Genomic DNA, 20,032 nt, shown 5'->3' with positions numbered 1-20,032 from the left:
TTTGTCGCGCTGACCTCTCAGCTACCGGGGGCGGACATATATGTAATAAAAAGGACAACGTTATAAAACTATAAATGTTGGTTTGTTCAGAATCGTTTATCTCCGAGAGTTCTTGACCGATTGCTTTGAAATTTTGACACTTTGAACTCTAATATGGGTGCGTTTTTACATAGCCAATTCTTTAACATATCTACATTTTCAACAGATATAATGTATAAATATACATTGCTGTTGTTGTGGTCATCAGTCCTGAGACTGGTTTGATGCAGCTCTCCATGCTACTCTATCCTGTGCAAGCTTCTTCATCTCCCCGTACCTACTGCAACCTACATCCTTCTGAATCTGCTTAGTGAATTCATCTCTTGGTCTCCCTCTACGATTGTTACTCTCCACGCTGCCCTCCAATACTAAATTGGTGAAACCTTGATGCCTCAGAACATGTCCGACCAACCGGTGCCTTCTTCTTGTCAAGATGTGCCACAAGCTCCTCTTCTCTCCAGTTCTATTCAATACCTCCTCATTAGATATGTGATCTACTCCTCTAATCTTCAGCATTCTTCTGTAGCACTACATTTCGAAAGCTTCTATTCTCTTCTTGTTTAAACTATTTACCGTCCACGTTTCACTTCCATACATGGCTACACTGCATACAAATACTTTCAGAAAAGACTTCCTGACACTCGATGTTAACAAATTTCTCTTCTTCAGAAACGCTTTCCTTGACGTTGCCAGTCTACATTTTATATACTCTCTACTTTGACCATCATCAGTTATTTTGCTTCCCAAATAGCTAAACTCCTTTACTACTTTAAGTGTCTCATCTTCTAATGTAATTCCAGCAGCATCACCCGATTTAATTCGACTACATTCCATTATCCTCGTTTTGCTTATGTTGAAGATCATCTTATATCCCCCTTTCAAGACACTGTCCATTCCGTTCAGCTGCTCTTCCAGATCAGAGACATCTGACAGAATTACAATGTCATCGGCGAACCTCAAAGTTTTTATTTCTTCTCCATGTATTTTAATTCCTACCCCGAATTTTTCTTTCGTTTCCTTCACTGCTTGCTCAACATACAGACCCAGTAACATCGGGGATAGGCTACAACCCTGTCTGACTCCCTTCCCAACCACTGGTTTAATTTTAGTAATATTAAAATACTATTACAATAACAATAAACAAAGCTCGTGGTGAGAAAGAGAAGGGTGGAAGGGGAGATTGACAGAGTAGTGTGAGGAAAAGGACAGAGAAAAAGGGAAGGAGAAGATTGAAAGACAGAGGGGGAAGGAGATGTAGAGTAGGGGGGGGGGGGAGAGAGAAGAAGTGAGAACGAGGGGGAATAAGGAGAAGATGGGCAAAGAAAGGGTGAGGGAAAAATGGCCAGAGTCGGGGAGGACAGGAGATCAGGACGTATATACAGTTCCCAAGCATGTCAGAACCGTGTGCTTTCTCATTTCTTTCTATGTAAGCAGACCGAGCCACAGCGACACGGAACATGGTACAGCTATTTTCCATCATTAACAAATGATATCACCTCCTTCCAAATTTATGTCTACTACTACTGCTCTTACCTTAAGGGATCTTTTTGTGGTCTCCACTATTTATATTATTTATTTATTTATTGGTCCATTTGATTCATTACATACTTAAACAGTACATTGAATATAGGACAAGTCAAAATTGCGAAAGGAGCAGACACACACACACACACACACACACACACACACACACACAGACACACACGCACACACACGCGCACGCACGCACGCACGCACACAGAGAAAGAGAAAGAGAGAGAGAGAGAGAGAGAGAGAGAGAGAGAGAGAGAGAGAGAGGGAGAGAGAGAGAGTATGACAAAATTAATTACAGATAACAATCATAAATTACAAGTCACAAATATAGCAATTCGAATTTAACCATTATTACATACTCATTTCTTACAAGGCTATTTTCTGTAATTTAAAAATTCTTTTACAGAGTAAAAACATTTTTCCACTAGACATGACTTCAGATAATGTTTTAAAAAAATTTTATGTTGCTCCGATTTTAAATCACTGGGTAGGCTGTTATATAGCTGAACTGTTTTCTGTGATACACTTTCTTGGTACCGTGCTGTTCTACACTGTTACATGTGTATATTATTTGTGTTTCTTGTGTTGTGTCTGTGTACATGCTTATTTTGTCGATGATGTCCTGTTTGGTTTAAAAGATACTCATTTGCGAACAGGATACACTCATATATATGTAAAGGCTCGGTAGGCTCATTATTTTCATCTGGATGAAATGTGGTCTACATGTTTCCAGTTTTCTTAGGTTGCAGATAGCCATGACTTCTCTTTCCTGCATCCTAAAGATCTTTATGCTGGTGGCTGAATTTCTCCACAAGATTAGCCCATATCGAAGTAGTGCATGGAAGTATGCATAATACGCCTGAATAACTGTTGACTTGCTTGCATTTTTATTTAACACACGCAGACCATAACAAGCTTTTGAAAGTTTTTTCTCAACTTCTTTTATATGAAAGTGCCATTTTAAATTATCTTGTACCCATAGGCCTCTAATCTTAGTGTCAGTAACCGAGTTCAGTAACGTATTTTCAAGGTATGGTAGTGTAACAAAGTTTTGCACATGTGGAGAAGAGTATAAATTCATAAAGACAGGTTTCTCTTTATTTATTATAATTTGTTTTTTTTAAACCAGCTAGTAATTTGGGACATTACAGTATCTGTTGCTACTTCCAATGAGATTTTGTCAGCAGCTGTTATTAATATGCTGGTGTCATCAGTAAATAAGATTAGTTTTCCCAATTTAATAAAGTCATTTATACCATCAATATAAAGGAGGAACAGTAGAGGTCCTAGGACAGAACCTTGTGGCACTCCATACTTCATTATTGATTTACTGGAGACATGTGTTGTTGTGATAATATTTCCTTGTACTGAAGTGTCATCATGCCTTAAAACCGCCACTTGTTGTCTGTTTTCTAGGAAAGATCTTATCCATTGATTTGGGATTCCTCGGACACCTACAATATTAAAAAAAAAAAAAAAGATTTTCGCCAGCTTGTAGAGACTGGCTGTGTGGCAGCGGACTCACCAGTGTTGCCAACATCAGAGTCGGCGGCCAGCAGCTCCGTCTTGACCAGGTACAGCTGGTGCTGTGGTGCGGCGCCGCTGCCGTCCGACTGCCGGTTGAACTGCCCTGAAGATGCGCTACCTGTCGAAACGACACACCCAAATGTCAGTCGCACTGCGTGTGTGTCTAATGTTGGACGATACAAAACACACACAATGACTCAGACTTCTAATCAAGCTGCGGGCCTATGGGGTATCGTCTCAGCTGTGCGACTGGATTCGTGATTTGCTGTCAGGAAGGTTGCAGTTTGTAGTAATAGACGGCAAGTCGTCGAGTAAAACTGAAGTGATATCAGGTGTTCCCCAGGGAAGCGTCCTGGGACCTCTGCTGTTCCTGATCGATATAAATGACCTGGGTCACAATCTGAGCAGTTCTCTTAGGTGGTTCGCAGATGATGCTGTAATTTACCGTCTAGTAAGGTCATCCGAAGACCAGTATCAGTTGCAAAGCGATTTAGAAAAGATTGCCGTATGGTGTGGCAGGTGGCAGTTGACAGTTGACGCTAAACAACGAAAAGTGAGAGGTGATCCACACGAGTTCCAAGAGAAACACGTTGGAATTCGATTACTAGATAAATACCACAATTTTCGAGGCTGTCATTTCAACTAAATACCAGGGTGTTAAAATTACGAACAACATAGATAATATTGTGGGAAAGGCGAGCCAAAGATTGCATTTCATTGGCAGGACACTTAGAAGTTGCAACAAGTCCACTAAAGAGACAGCTTACACTACACTCGTTCGTCCTCTGTTAGAATATTGCTGCGCGGTGTGGGATCGTTGCCAGATGGGATTGACGGAGGACATCGAAAGGGTGCAAAGAAGGGCAGCTAGTTTTGTATTATCACTTAATAGGGGAGAGAGTGTGGCAGATATGATACGCGAGTTGGGATGGAAGTAATTAAAGCAAAGACGTTTTTCGTCGCGGCGAGATCTATTTACGACATTTCAGTCGCCAACTTTCTCTTCCGAATGTGAAAATATTTTGTTGAGCCCAACCTACATAGGTAGGAATGATTATCAGAATAAAATAAGAGAAATCAGAGCTCGAACATAAAGGTTTAGGTGTTCGTTTTTTCCACGCGCTGTTCGGGAGTGGAATGGTAGAGAGATAGTATGATTGTGGTTCGATGAATCCTCTGCCAAGCACTTAAATGTGAATTGCGGAGTAATCATGTAGATGTAGATCCTAGACGAGCGGTTCCCATCCTCTGTTCTTTTTTTTATTTTACACGTCTAGTTCCGTAGGACCAAATTGAGGAGCAAACCTCCAAGATCATCGAACGTGTCGGTACATGAAATTACAACATAAAAGTAGTAACAGATAAAATAAAATGTTTATGAAACCGAAAAAAAAGCATGCCATAAGTTAACGTAAACACAATCAACAATATACATCTACATCTACATTTATACTCCGCAAGCCACCCAACGGTGTGTGGCGGAGGGCACTTTACGTGCCACTGCCATTACCTCCGTTTCCTGTTCCAGTCGCGTGTGGTTCGCGGGAAGACCGACTGCCGGAAAGCCTCCGTGCGCGCTCGAATCTCTTTAATTCTTTAATTTTACGTTCGTGGTCTCCTCGGGAGGTATAAGTAGGGGGAAGCAATATATTCGATACCTCATCCAGAAACGCACCCTCTCGAAACCTGGACAGCAAGCTACACCGCGGTGCAGAGCGCCTCTCTTCCAGAGTCTGCCTCTCGAGTTTGCTAAACATCTCCGTAACGCTACCACGCTTACCAAATAACCCTGTGACGAAACGCGCCGCTCTTCTTTGGATCTTCTCTATCTCTTCTGTCAACCCGACCTGGTACGGATCCCACACTGATGAGCAATACTTGAGTATAGGTCGAACGAGTGTTTTGTGAGCCACCTCCTTTGTTGATGGACTGCTTTTTCCAAGGACTCTCCCAATGAATCTCAACCTGGAACCCGCCTTACTAACAATTAATATAACATTGGAATCAGCTCAATTTTTCAAGGGACTCCTTCACTTAATAGAAGGAGTGACCCATGAGGAAACTCTTCAGTTTAGATTTGAAAGCGCGTGGATTACTGCTGATATTTCTGAATTCTTGTGGAACCTTACTCAAAATGGATGCAGCAGTATACTGCACACATTTCTGCACAAGAATCAAGGAAGTGGGATCCAAATAAAGATTGGATTTCTGCCTAGAGTGAAAGCTGCTAATTCTTGGCAATAAGCTGATATTGTTAACAAGAAACGACATAAACGACATAAAGAATATATATGGACCACCATATATATTCTTTATGTTGTTTCTTGTGGACAATATCAGCTTTTAAAGTGATCCACTGATCATGACCGGGTCAAATATCTCACGAAATAAGCGTCACGAAAAAACTACAAAGAACGAAACTCGTCTAGCTTGAAGGCGGAAACTAGATGGCGCTATGGTTGGCCCGCTAGATGACGCTGCCATAGATCAGACGGATATCAACTGCATTTTTTAAAAATAGGAACCCCCATTTTTTATTACATATTCGTGTAGAATGAATTCGTGTAGTATGAATTCGTGTAGTATGAATTCGTGTGTATGAATGTTTTAGTTCGTAGACTTTTTTCGCTTTGTGATAGATGGCGCTGTAATAGCCACAAACATATGGCACACAATTTTAGACGAACAGTTGGTAAAAGGTAGGTTTTTTAAATTAAAATACATAACGTAGGTACGTTTGAACATTTTATTTCGGTTGTTCCAATGTGATACATGTACCTTTGTGAACTTATCATTTACCTGTAAATACCACATAAATGCAATAAATGCTCAAAATGATGTCCGTCAACCTCAATGCACTTGGCAATACGTGTAACGACATTCCTCTCAACAGCGAGCAGTTCGCCTTCCGTAATGTTCGCACATGCATTGACAATGCGCTGACGCATGTTGTCAGGCGTTGTCGGGGGATCACGATAGCAAGTATCCTTCAACTTTCCCCACACAAAGAAATCCGGGGACGTCAGATCCGGTAAACGAGCGGGCCACGGTATGGTCTTTCGACGACCAATCCACCTCTCACGAGATATGCTATTCAGTACCGCTTCAACCGCACGCGAGCTATGTGCCGGACATCCCCCATTCTGTCATGCAATGAAACATCTTGTAGTAACTTCGGTAGAACGTTGCGTAGGAAATCAGCATACATTGCACCATTTAGATTGCCATCGATAAAATGGGGGCCAATTATCCTTCCTCCCATAATGCCGCACCAGACATTAACCCGACAAGATCGCTAATGTACCACTTGTCGCAGCCATCGTGGATATTCCGTTGCCCAATATGCATATGATGCCGGTTTACGTTACCACTGTTGGTGAATGGCGCTTCGTCGCTAAATAGAACGCGTGCAAAAAATCTGTCATCGTTCCGTAATTTCTCTTGTGCCCAGTGGCAGAACTGTAGACGAGGTTCAAAGTCGTCGGCATGCAATTCCTGGTGCATAGAAATATGGTACGGGTGCAGTCGACGTTGATGTAGCATTCTCAACACCGACGTTTTTGAGATTCCCGGTTCTCGCGCAATTTGTCAGCTACTGATGTGCGGATTAGCTGCGACAGGAGCTAAAACAACGTTTCTCGTGGTCAGATGCAAATTAAAACGTACCCGTCGCACTTAATAATGCGAATTTCGGAGAAATTTCGTTAACCCTTCAAGGGACACTCTAAATATATAGTATACCGCTGATTAACAACTGGAATTGCTTTGTATAAATGTTCTTCTCCTGAGCCACTGGTATCAATATTTACCACACCAAATCTCATGATACACTCAAAACTACAAAACAAATTGACCAGATTTGTTCATTGCTGTTGACAAACAGTACATACGGGCGTTTATTTCATTGTTACGATGGTAAAAAACATTTTGTCACATAAAGGCTTAACCGTACCACGACATGGTGTAAAACTAACACAACATATAATTCAACTGTTAAAATTAATACTTGAGTTTAATTATAACTGAGAAAAAGTCTAAGTGACAGCTTCAAACGGAACGGTTGTACGTAAACTGGTATTTAATAAACATAAACATGGCCCATAGTAGGCTGTAATGTGATGTTTCTTTACTACTGCAATTAGCTAGTTTCGGCTAAGTGTTATTGTCAAGCACTTAGATTTGTAACATCTGTATTTATTGTTATTTTCAAATCACTTGTAATTACATGTAAAAAGTAGCCATATTCTGTATTTTTCTGAAAGGATCCACACTACAATGAGACATTTCAAGATCGTATTCTTAACTTTGCTCTATGTACAACAACATGGAAACTCAAAAGAATCACTGTAGTGAAGACCCTTTCGTAAAATGAGGGAATGCGACTACATTTTATGTGTAATGAGAGTGATCTGAAAATGACATGAAACACAGATGTTACAAATGTGCGTCGCAGTGACGCTCAGTCGAAATTAGTTAATCGCACGATCAAGTAAAGATCCCACTACAACGTACTACGGACCATGTTTACGTTTCTTGAACATCTGGCGGCTGTGGATCCTCAGAAAAGAACTTAAAATCGTGTTTGTAATTGTCTGGTTGGCATCAGAGAAATGAGTAAAATTTATTTTGGTATCGAAATGTGTAAATTTCGCTTTTTTGTCTCCTCTAACTAGAGCCTCCCGTCGGGAGATGATGATTAGGACAACACAACACCCAGTTCCTGAGCGAAGAAAAACTCCGACGCAGCCGGGAATCGAACCCGGGCCTTTAGGATTAGACGTTCTATCGCGCTGACCGCTCAGCTACCGGGAGCGTACCTAAATTTCAGTGCTAGCACAACAGAACAATGTGAAAATTTAGTTTTTAACGGAAATGGGTGGGACTGACGCTAAGCGATGCGAAATCGAGACTAGCCTGCGAGAATGCAGTCCGTTTTCCATCAAATTACACACGCCACCTGACTGCAAAACAAAATGGTCCAGGTTAAAAATATTGGCATCGAATATAGCTAGTATTTACCTTAGTCACTGTACCTGAACTGTTACTATCACGATTTTGAAAATCTGTGATGCGCCAGTTGGAAAGAATTTGGCACGGTATCTCTCAGGAGAACTTCCAAGACATGTGTCAGTCAATGCCAAGACGAATAACAGCTTGCATAAGGGCCAGAGGTCGACCAACTCTTTACCTCGAGTAAGTCACCCAGTCTTTCTAAAATTGTAATCGTTTGTCTGTCTGCACACGCACATCACATGTATCCGACCCATTTCCGTCCCATTCGGCTGATTCATTCTTGGTGTGCCTTTCTTTTTCGATCTTGCAATGTAATTTATACTACTGGCCATTAAAATTGTTACACCAAGAAGAAATGCATATTACAAACGGGTATTCATTGGACAAATATAATATACTAGATCTGACATGTGATTACATTTTCACGCAATTTGGGTGCATAGATCCTGAGAAATCAGTACCCAGAACAACCACCTCTGGCCGTGATAACGGCCTCGATACGCCTGGGCATTGAGTCAAACAGAGCTCGCATGGCGTGTACAGGTACAGCTGCCCATGCAGCTTCAACACGATACCACAGTTCATCAAGAGTAGTGACTGGCGTATTGTGACGAGGCAGTTGCTCGGCCACCATTGACCAGACGTTTTCAATTGGTGAGAGATCTGGAGAATGTGCTGGCCAGGGCAGCAGTCGAACATTTTCTGTATCCAGAAAGGCCCGTACAGGAGGTGCAACATGCGGTCGTGCATTATCCTGCTTGAATGTAGAGTTTCGCAGGAATCGAATGAAGGGTAGAGCCACGGGTCGTAACACATCGGGAATGTAACGTCCATTGTTCAAAGTGCCGTCAATGCGAACAAGAGGTGACCGAGACGTGTAACCAATGGCACACCATACCATCACGCCGGGTGGTACGCCAGTATGGCGCTTCTAATGTGCGTTCACCGCGATGTCGGCAAATACGGATGCAACCATCATGATGCTGTAAACAGAACCTGGATTCATCCCAAAAAATAACGTTTTTCCATTCGTGCACCCAGGTTCGTCGTCGAGTACACCATCGCAGGCGCTCCAGTCTGTGATGCAGCGTCAAGGGTAACGGCAGCCACGGTCTGCGATCTGATAATCCGTGCTGCTGCAGACGTCGTCGAACTGTTCGTGCAGATGGTTGTTGTCTTAAAAACGTCCCCATCTGTTGACTCAGGGATCGAGACGTGGCTGCACGATCCGTTACAGCCGTGCGGTTAAGATGCCTGTCATCTAGACTGCTAGTGATACGAGGCCGTTGGGATCCAGAATGGCGTTCCGTATTACTCTCCTGAACCCATCGATTCCATATTCTGCTAACAGTCATCGGATCTTGACCGACGCGAGCAGCAATGTCGCGATACCATAAACCGCAATCGCGATAGGCTACAACCCGACGTTTATCAAAGTCGGAAACGTGATGGTAAGCGTTTCTCCTCCTTACAAGAGGCATCACAACAACGTTTCACCAGGCAACGCCGGTCAACTGCTGTTTGTGTGTGAGGAATCGGTTGAAAACTTTCCTCGATTCAGCAAGTTGTAGGTGTCGCCACAGGCAACAACCTTGTTTGAATGCTCTGAAAACCTACTCATTTGCATGTCAGAGCATCTTGTTCCTGTCAGTTAAATTTCGCGTAGCAACACGTCATCTTAGTGGTGTAGCAATTTTAATGGCCAGTAGTGTAGATTTCTTACCGGTAGGTTCGAACAATACGTAAGCGTTAAAGAGATGCTTCGGGAACTCAAACGGCAATCCCTGGAGGGAAGTCACGTTCAAAAAACGGTACTGAGAAAATTTAGAGAATCGCCATTTCAATGTGGGTGGCGAACGGCCATAATGGCATCGTGGTTTTGACGATGCCATTATGGCCGCATCGCTTTAGGACATGGTGTAAAAAAGATCTGAAGATGGTCATTACAGACTGAAACCGATCGTCGTCTAAAGAATTCATATTGTGATCAGAGACTGAAATAAAAAAGGAATTCCCCAGTTGATGTTGTATCTCAGCTACAAACTGTAAGAATCTTCGACACATTCGCTTTTGAAACAAAACTAATTACGACATCTCGTGGAAATCGGGTTTTCTGCCGGATATCAGCGTCTTCCAAACACGATATTTCGACGTCATTACTTGACGTCTTCATCAGGTGTTCCCTGAGACTCGTGTTTGGAAGACGCTGATATCCGGCAGAAAACCCGATTTCCACGAGATGTCATCAAATCGCCGGGAAAGTCTAACAAAAGTAATTACGTTTGCAAACATATTTACGTATCAGAAAGTCGAGTGAAGTGTACAGCTGTAGGAAACATTAGGCCCCGTACAAAATTGTTACGCGTCAAGGGAAGTGCCTGTCATAATAAGAATAGATTAGCCGAGCGGTGTGAGGCGCTGCAGTCATGGACTGTGCGGAGGTTCGAGTCCTCCCTCGGGCATGGCTCTGTGTGTTTTGTCCTTAGGATAGTTTAGGCTAAGTAGTGTGTGAGCTTAGGGGCTGATGACCCCCTTAGCAGTTAAGTCCCGTAAGATTTCACACACATTTGAACATTTGTTCGTTTTTGCCACGCGCTGTTTGAGAGCGGAACGCAGATAAATGGTGTGAAAGTAGTTCGATGAACCCACTGTCAGCTACTTATGTGTGAATTCCAGAGAAGCCATGTAGATGTGGGAGCGGGTGCAGTAGGATCGCGCAAACAGAATTAAAATTTTTTCGACCAAAACTGACAGAAAAAACAAAACTTGTACCATTACTAATTTTTACGGCCCTTGTAGGAGTAAAACTCGGGACGTTGATTTCTCGCAAAATCTTGAGAAGCACATGGTATTAGAGGAGCATTTGTTATATCAAACGTATGCCCCACAAACATGCGCAAGGTGAGCAAAATTGGACACGAGTTGGATGTTCTACATCTACATCTACACCCATACTCCGCAAGCCACCTGACGGTCTGTAGCGGAGGGTACCTTCTATTCCAGTTTTGTATTGTTCGTGGAAAGAAAGATTGTCAGTATGCCTCTGTGTGGGCTCTAATCTCTCTCATTTTATCCTCATGGTCTCTTCGCGATATATACGTAGGAGGCAGCAATATACTGCTTGACTCTTCGGTGAAGGTATGTTCTCTAAACTTCAACAAAAACCCGTACCGAGCTACTGAGCCTCTGTCTTGCAGTCTTCCACTGGAGTTTATCTATCATCTCCGTAACGCTTTCGCGATTAGTAAATGATCCTGTAACGAAGCGCGCTGCTTTACGTTGGATCTTCTCTATCTTTTCTATCGACTCTATCTGGTACGGATCCCACACTGCTGAGCAGTATTCGAGCAGTGGGCGAACAAGTGTACTGTAACCTGCTTCCTTCGTTTTCGGATTGCATTTGCTTAGGATTCTTCCAATGAATCTCAGTCTGGCATCTGCTTCACCGACGATCAACTTTATAGGATCATTCCATTTTAAATCACTCCTAATGCGTACTCCCAAATAATTTATGGAATTAACTGCTTCCAGTTGCTGACCTGCTATATTGTAGCTAAATGATAAGGGATCTTTCTTTCTATGTATTCGCAGCACATTATACTTGTCTACATTGATATTCAATTGCCATTCCCTGCACCGTGCGTCAATTCGCTGCAGATCCTCCTGCATTTCAGTACAATTTTCCACTGTTACAACCTCTCGATAAACTACAGCATCTTCCGAAGAAAGACTCAGTGAACTTCCGATGTTGTCCACAAGGTCATTCATGTATATTGTGAATAGCAACGGTGCTACGACAATCCCCTGCGGTACACCTAAAATCACTCTTACTTTGGAAGACTTCTCATCATTGAGAATGATATGTTGCGTTCTGTTATCTAGGAACTCTTCCGCCGAATCACACAATTGGTTTGATAGTCCATATGCTCTTACTTTGTTCATTAAACGACTGTGGGGAACTGTATCGAACGCCTTGTGGAAGTCAAGAAACACGGCATCTACCTGGGAACCCGTGTCTATAGCCCTCGTCTCGTGGACGAATAGCGCGAACTGGGTTTCACACGATCGTCTTTTTCGAAACCCACGCTGATTCCTACAGAGTTTTGTAGTTAGTTCTGCACATCTGTTGCCCGCATCTCGTGGTCGTGCGGTAGCGTTCTCGCTTCCCACGCCCGGGTTCCCGGGTTCGATTCCCGGCGGGGTCAGGGATTTTCTCTGCCTCGTGATGGCTAGGTGTTGTGTGATGTCCTTAGGTTAGTTAGGTTTAAGTAGTTCTAAGTTCTAGGGGACTGATGACCATCTATGTTAAGTCCCATAGTGCACATAGCCATTTTTTTTTTTTTTTGCACATCTTTTCGACGTCCCTTCTTGAAAACTGGGACGATCTGTGCCCTTTTCCGATACTTTGTAACGCTACGCTCTTCTAGAGACCTACGGTACACCGGTGCAAGAAGGGGGGCAAGTTCCTTCGCGTACTCTGTGTAAAATCGAGCTGCTATCCCATCAGGTCCAGCGGCCTTTCCTCTTTTGAACGATTTTAATTGTTTCTCTATTTCCTCTGTCATCTACACTACTGGCCATTAGAATTGCTACACCAAGAAGAAATGCAGATGATAAACGGGTATTCATATTGTATTACAACTGACATATGATTACTTTTTCACACAATTTGGGTGCATAGATCCTGAGAAATCAGTACCCAGAACAGCCACCTCTAACCGTAATAACGGCCTTAATACGCCTGGGCATTGAGTCAAACAGAGCTCGGATGGCGTATACAGGGACAGCTGCCCGTGGAGCTTCAACACGATACCACAGTTCATCAAGAGTAGTGGCTGGCGTATTGTGACGAGCCAGTTGCTCGGCCACCATTGAGCAGACGTTTTCAATTTGTGAGAGATCTGGAGAATGTGCTGGCCAGGGCAGCAGTCGAACATTTCCTGTATCCAGAAAGGCCCGTACAGGACCTGCAACATGCGGTCGTGCATTATCCTGCTGAAATGTAGGGTTTCGCAGGGATCGAATGAAAGGTAGAGTCACGGTTCGTAACACATCTGAAATGTAACGTCCACTGTTCAAAGTGACGTCAATGCGAACAAGAGGTGACCGAGACGTGTAACCAATGGCACCCCATACCATCGCGCTGGGTGATACGCCACTATGGCGATGACGAATAGACGCTTCATATGTGCGTTAACCTCGATGTCGCAAAATACGGATGCGACCATCGTGATGCCAGTTCACACACACAAATTCACAATAGCCCGCAGCTCGTGGTCGTGCGGTAGCGTTCTCGCTTCCTGCGCCCGGGTTCCCGGGTTCGATTCCCGGCGGGGTCAGGGATTTTCTCTGCCTCGTGATGACTGGGTGTTGTGTGGTGTCCTTAGGTTAGTTAGGTTTAAGTAGTTCTAAGTTCTAGGGGACTGATGACCATAGATGTTAAGTCTCATGGTGCTCACAGCCATTTGAAATTCACAATAAGAACAGATGGTTGGTTCAAATGGCTCTGGGCACACTGTACGTTAATAGATTTTAACTTTATGATATCCTGGGGGTCTTTCATCATGTAGCCCCCACAACTGCCCCCACACTGTACGTTGACATGGTATGCAGACGTTCAGTGTTTATTGCTTGTACTTGTTCACATTTGCCGACAGGGGTCAATACCCTTTATTGGTTGGCTTCTCTTTTATTTAACTGAATGGATCAGTTTATCCTACGTATGTTAGGGTTCCACAAGAGATTAAAAGATTATATACATTATATGATAGTCCAGTATGTATTTCAATTTAGTGTGCTAATTAACTTCTGAGGTCATCAGTCCCCTAGAACTTAGAACAACTTAAACCTAACTGAACTAAGGACATCACACACATCCATGCCCGAAGCAGGATTCGAACCTGCGACCGTAGCGGTCGTGATGTTCCAGACTGGAGCGCCTAGAACAGCTCGGCCACACCGACCGGCAATAGGATAAGATAACAAAAAAATATTCTTCTCATGCATGAAACAGGTGTTTATACGCTCTTGTTTGCAGGGGAGTAAGCTGCAATTATACACGTATTCCAAAGTATTTTATCATCATTAAATTGTAGCTTATTTTACTGAATTAAGGAGAGCTGGTTATTTTTACCTGTACCTCATGATCGTTCACGTCTCTTCATAATTTAATAATGCTTGGAACGCAAAAATTTAGTAATTATTTCGGTAATTAACTAGAAAAAATATTTTTAAAAAACAATTTTTCTCGCCGCTTGCGGTATTAGTGTCGCTCAAAGTCTCACATGGTAACAACTTTCACAGCAGTGAGTTCGCAACTGTATATGTTGCACTATGCTACGAACTGTGACCTCTCTGACAGGAAATCACGAATCCAGTCACACAACTGAGATGATGTTCCAGAAACATGCAATTTAATTAGAAGTCTAAGTCTCCTGGAAATCTAAAAATACGGAATCGATTTGACGCCCCTGCGGGTAGCACACATTACTTCTACATCTACATCATACTCAGCAAGCCACCTAGTGGTGTGTGGTGGAGGGTACCTTCGGTACCACTATCTGATCCCTCCAAACCTGTTACACTCATGAATAGTGCGTGGGAAGACTGATTGTCGGTAAGCCTCTGTATTGGCTCTAATTTCTCGAATTTTCTCCTCATAGTCAATACGCGAAAGGTATGCGCGGGGAAGTAATATGTTGTTCGACTCCTCAAAAGTTCTGTCCCGAAATTTCAGTAGTAAATCTCTCCGTGATGCACAACGCCTCTCTTGTAACGTCAGCCAGTGGAGTTTGTTTAGCGTCTCCGTAACGCTCTCCCGCCAGCTAAACGAGCCCGTGGCGAAATGCGCCGCTCTTCTTTGGATTTTCTCTATCTCCTCTATCGGTCCTAGCTGATAGCGATCCCTGACAGATGAACAGTACTTTAGAATCGGGCAAACAAGCACCTTATAAGCCACTTCTCGTGGATGGGTTTCGTTTTTTTAACTCTTCCGATGAATCTGAGTCTGGTGTCTGCTTTTCGCACTATCTATGTGGCCATTCCACTTAAGGTCGCTCTGGATAGTTACGCCTAGATATTTTACGTCAGACGCTGTCTCCAGCTGTATGTCATCAATAGTGTAGCTGTACAGTAGTGGAATAAAGAGCTTGTTGTGTTTCACAACGGTATTTTCTGAATCCGTGTTGGCGGTTTGTCAATAAATTATTTTCTTCGAGGTGATTCATAATCCTCGAGAAATAATCCTACCGCAAATTGACGTTAGCGATATGGGTCTGCAATTCGGCGGATTACTCCTATTTCCTTTCTTGGGTGTTGGTGTGACATGGGCAATTTTCCAGTCTTTGGGTACGGACCTTTCTGCGGGGAAGCGGTTGTTCATGATTGCTAAGTATGCAGCTATTATTTCAGCATACTCTGAGAGGTAACTGACTGGTATACAATCTTACCTCATTACAGTCAGTCGACTGAAGTGGTTTGTCTAAACAAAGAACAGTATGGCAGCTCAAGGCTGACATTTTTCAAAAAGTATTCTTAACACATTTTTATCTGTGGAACGAAATCTTACTTCCTTTCAGATTTCATTGAGCACAACCGAACGCAGCACAAGATTTCACCATTAAAATTTTACTGAAAACACAACGTTTAAGATGAAGACAAACTTCACGGTATTCCGTAAGTCTCCCGCCATTGGATGCCGCCCCCATTTAGCTGATGGCGATGTCCGTTTCAAAATAATAACGTCATGCGGTGTTTAGCGGTTTAAACCTTCCACTGTCTAAGACTGGCGGATATGTGTGATTAAATGTTTAAGTACACGGTCAGTATTATTATTTTCGTCCATCTGTATTACACATACATAACAATCGGCGAATCGGTAGGCATATTTATACAGTTGCTGTCACTAACATTCGGTCACTTCACTGTTTTCAGTAGCATTTGTTTTATCGGCAGATATACATTTAGTAATCGAATGAAATTTCAGTGAATAAAAGATCCTGAAACTTCCTGGCAGATTAAAACTGTGTGCCGGACCGAGACTCCATCTCGGGACCTTTGCCTTTCGCGGGCAAGTGCTCTACCAGCTGAGCTACCCAAATACGAACTTTCATATCAGCGCACATTCCGCTGCAGAGCGAAAATCTCATTCTGGAAATACCCCCAGGCTGTGGCTAAGCCGTGTCTCTGGAATATCCTTTTTTTCAGGAGTGCTAGTTCTGCAAGGTTCGCAGGAGAGCTTCTGTCAAGTTTGGAAGGTAGGAGACGAGGTACTGGCAGAAGTGAAGCTGTGAGTACCGGGCGTGAGTCGTGCTTCGGTAGCTCAGATGGTAGAGCACTTGCCTGCGAACGGCAAAGATCCCGAGTTCGAGTCTCGGTCTGGCACACAGTTGTAATCTGACAGGAACTTTCATATCAGCGAACACTCCGCAGCAGAGTGAAAATCTCATTCAATAAAAGATCCTTTCCCTTAACAAATACAAACAGTGACAACAATTTCGTAGCTAACTCAATAATATAATAGTTTCTTAAATAATATTTTACAGCTGAAACCACCAATTTATTAAAAAAATATGGCGTTTCACTCTTATTATTATTAAGTACCAGTGCGTTTCGCATGAAACCATCGATGCTGTTGCAAGACAGAGACGTCTAGTGGAACACCGAAGTACACTATTGGCCATTAAAGTTGCTACACCACGAAGATGGCGTGCTACAGACGCGGAATTTAACCGACAGGGAGAAGATGCTGTGATATGCAAATGATTAGCTTTACAGAGCATTCACAAAAGGTTGGCGCCGGTGGCGACACCTACAACGTGCTGACTCGAGGAAAATTTCCAACCGATTTCTCATACACAAACAGCAGTTGACCGGCGTTGCCAACGTTGTTCTGATGCCTCGTGTACGGAGGAGAAATGCGTACCGGCCGGCCGAGATGGCCGAGCGGTTCTAGGCACTACAGTCTGGAACTGCGCGACCGCTACGGTCGAAGGTTCGAATCCTGCCTCGGGCATGGATGTTAGTGATGTCCTTAGGTTAGTTAGGTTTAAGTAGTTCTGAGTTCTAGGGGACTGATGACCTCAGATGTTAAGTCCCATAGTGCTCAGAGGCATTTGAACCATACCCACCCTGGCGACGAACACATTTCTCCTAACGAGAGACCATTTTGTTGATACCTACACTGTAGAATGTTTGTTGACAGAACCACAACCTCACCTGTGGTTGCACTGCTTCGTCACTGTCAAAACTGATGACGCGGAAGGTGTTCTTTAAGTTTTCGAATAGCATGAAAGTCGATGACAGCAACGCCAAAGCGTCGGATTGTTGTGGGGTGTCGTAGCGCTCGTGTGTGGTCTGGGGATGGCGTGGTGAAGGAGAGCACGCTCCATCCGTGAACCAACTCTCCGAATTCGTGTTTTCAGTTTTCTGAGGGTCTCACTCACTCACAGCGACATAGTTATGTAATACACCGCCACGTTACGTGCTACACTCACGCTCATAAATTAAGGATAATGCTGATATATGGTGAAACAACGCTCTGGCGGGAGGTTTGAATGTCTAAATCATCTCGGGATATGACCGTGTGGTGGCGCTGGCAGCAGTCCACATACGCAGAGGTGTGTTGGTGCATGTCAGAGCACGGTGCAGCGAGTAAGTGTGCAGACGTTTTCAGACGTGCTAATGGTGACTGTGGGTTGAAAATGGCTCAAAGAACACACATTGATGACGTTGTGAGGGGTAGAATACTAGGGCGGCTGGAAGCTGGTCAAACACAGCAGTTCGTAGCACGGGCCCTCCGTGTGTCACAAAGTGCGGTCTCAAGATTATGGCAACAATTCCAGCAGACAGGAAACGTGTCCAGGCGCTACAGTACGGGACGTCCACAGGGTACAGCACCACAAGGAGACCGATATCTCACCATCAGTGCCCGCAGACGGCCACGGAGTACTGCAGGTAGCCTTGCTCGGGACCTTACCGCAGCCACTGGAACAGCTGTCTCCAGACACACAGTCTACAAGCGACTGAACAGACACGGTTTATTCACCCGACGACTGAACAGACACGGTTTATTCGCCCAGAGACCTGCAAGGTGCACTCCACTCTCCTGGTCACAGGAGAGCCCGTAAAGCCCGTAACTAACCTAAGGACATCACACACATCCATGCCCGAGGCAGGATTCGAACCTGCGACCATAGTTGCCACGTGGTTCTGGACTGAAGCGCCTAGAACCGGCCACAGCGGCCGGCAGTTTTATATTAGAATGTGTTGATAACATCATTCGCTTGCACACTTTATGGAATGTGAATTACGAGGTTTGATGTAAAAAGACAAAAATTCTCAAATGGGCATAATCCCTACAGCCAGAGTGCCCACATATGCAAGGTGTAAAAGAAGTTCACAATACTAATAGAATTTTCCGTCAGTGCTTCACCCAGTATGATGTTATTTATTTGGTCAGGAACGGGGGTTTGGTCTTCTTAGGTGACAAATGAATGTGGCAAACACAGATAAAACTATCTCTGAGTTAAAGGCCCCTACACATGCCCCTACACACATGTAAACCAACCAACCTGCATACTGACCACCAGACAGACCAGCCGACCAACAGAAGGAACTGATGGACCAACAGACAGACAGACAGACCGACTGACCAATCAACCAACAGACAGGCGGACAGACAGACAGACAGACCGACTGACCAACAGCCTAACCAGCCATCCAACCACCCAACAGACTGACCGACAGAATGACAGACCGACTGACCAACAGACTAACCAGCCAACCAACCAACAGATGGAGGGACGGACAGACAGACCAAACAGGCCAACCAACCAACAGACCAACCAACCAACAGACCCACCAACAGACACACCAACTGACCAACCAACCAACTGCCAGACCAACCGACAGACCAACCAACCGACAGACCAACCAACCGATAGACCAACCAGCCAACCAACCAACCAACATACCGATAGATCGACTGACAGACCGATCGACCAACAAGCAGACAGACAAACCCACAGAGAGACCGACAGATTAATTTTGTGTCAGCCTACATACATCCAGACCGACTGCACTTGGAGATTACAGCACCAACATGTTGTTGTGGTTTGTTTACGTTACATTAACTGAGTTAAGTTCTGCAAGATCCTGCTTGATTTTTAAACAGAAAGAAAAACAGGCGTTTTAGAGGTAACAAGCACAAAAAGAATCAGAGAGAAAGCTGTGGGCAAAGAAGTGGGCAATCCAAAGAGAGAGAAATTTACTCACATTCTTATGCAGCTGGGAGCAAATAATTTTGGTAATTATCTAAGGATGGATGAAACATGCATTTCTGGGCTGCTGAACATTATGAAGTGACTCATAACTCATACAGCCATGAGAGAAGCTGTAAGCTGCGAAGAGACATTGCTACCTACATTACTCTTTCTAGCCACTGGCAGAAGCTAAGACGAACTCAAATTCAGTGCATCTGCATCCCCACAGTGAGTATCCAAAATGATTCCTGAAAACTGCAACGTGATTTATAGGTAACTAAACAGATATCTCACAGAAAGGGAAACTAACTGAAAAAAATGTTCACGCAATTCTTAAGAATGTATTAATCTATGTAGCGCCGCACGGGATTAGCCGAGCGGTCTTAGGAGCTGCAGTCATAGACTGTGAGCCTGGTCCAGGTGGAGGTTTGAGTCCTCTCTCGGGCATGAGGGTATGTGTTTGTCCTCAAGATAATTTAGGTTAAGTAGTGTGTAAGCTTAGGGACTGATGACCTTAGCAGTTAAGCCCGATAAGATTTCACACACATTTGAGCATGTACGTAGCATAAAAAATGGCACGTAAGCTAAGGAAACTCATTTGAAATCAGAAGAAGGGAGGCTACAAATGGTGGTGGCACATATCATCTACTAAATACAAC

The 20,032-nt window shown here is 43.8% G+C and overlaps 1 protein-coding gene across 1 annotated transcript in view; it reads right to left on the bottom strand.

The window, feature by feature from the left end:
* LOC126295063 (forkhead box protein D1-like) overlaps nucleotides 1–20,032 on the bottom strand; it is a 443,237-nt gene that overhangs the window by 50,467 nt on the left and 372,738 nt on the right. Inside the window, exon 4 of the mRNA XM_049987310.1 lies at nucleotides 3,098–3,217. Coding sequence (XP_049843267.1) covers nucleotides 3,098–3,217 — 120 coding nt within the window. The remainder of the gene's footprint in view (nucleotides 1–3,097; nucleotides 3,218–20,032) is intronic.

Source organism: Schistocerca gregaria, chromosome 11 (genome assembly GCF_023897955.1).
Source record: "Schistocerca gregaria isolate iqSchGreg1 chromosome 11, iqSchGreg1.2, whole genome shotgun sequence".
NCBI lineage: Eukaryota > Metazoa > Arthropoda > Insecta > Orthoptera > Acrididae > Schistocerca > Schistocerca gregaria.
The sequence above is the reverse complement of the archived record's forward strand: the minus strand, read 5'-3'. Positions and strand labels throughout refer to the sequence as shown.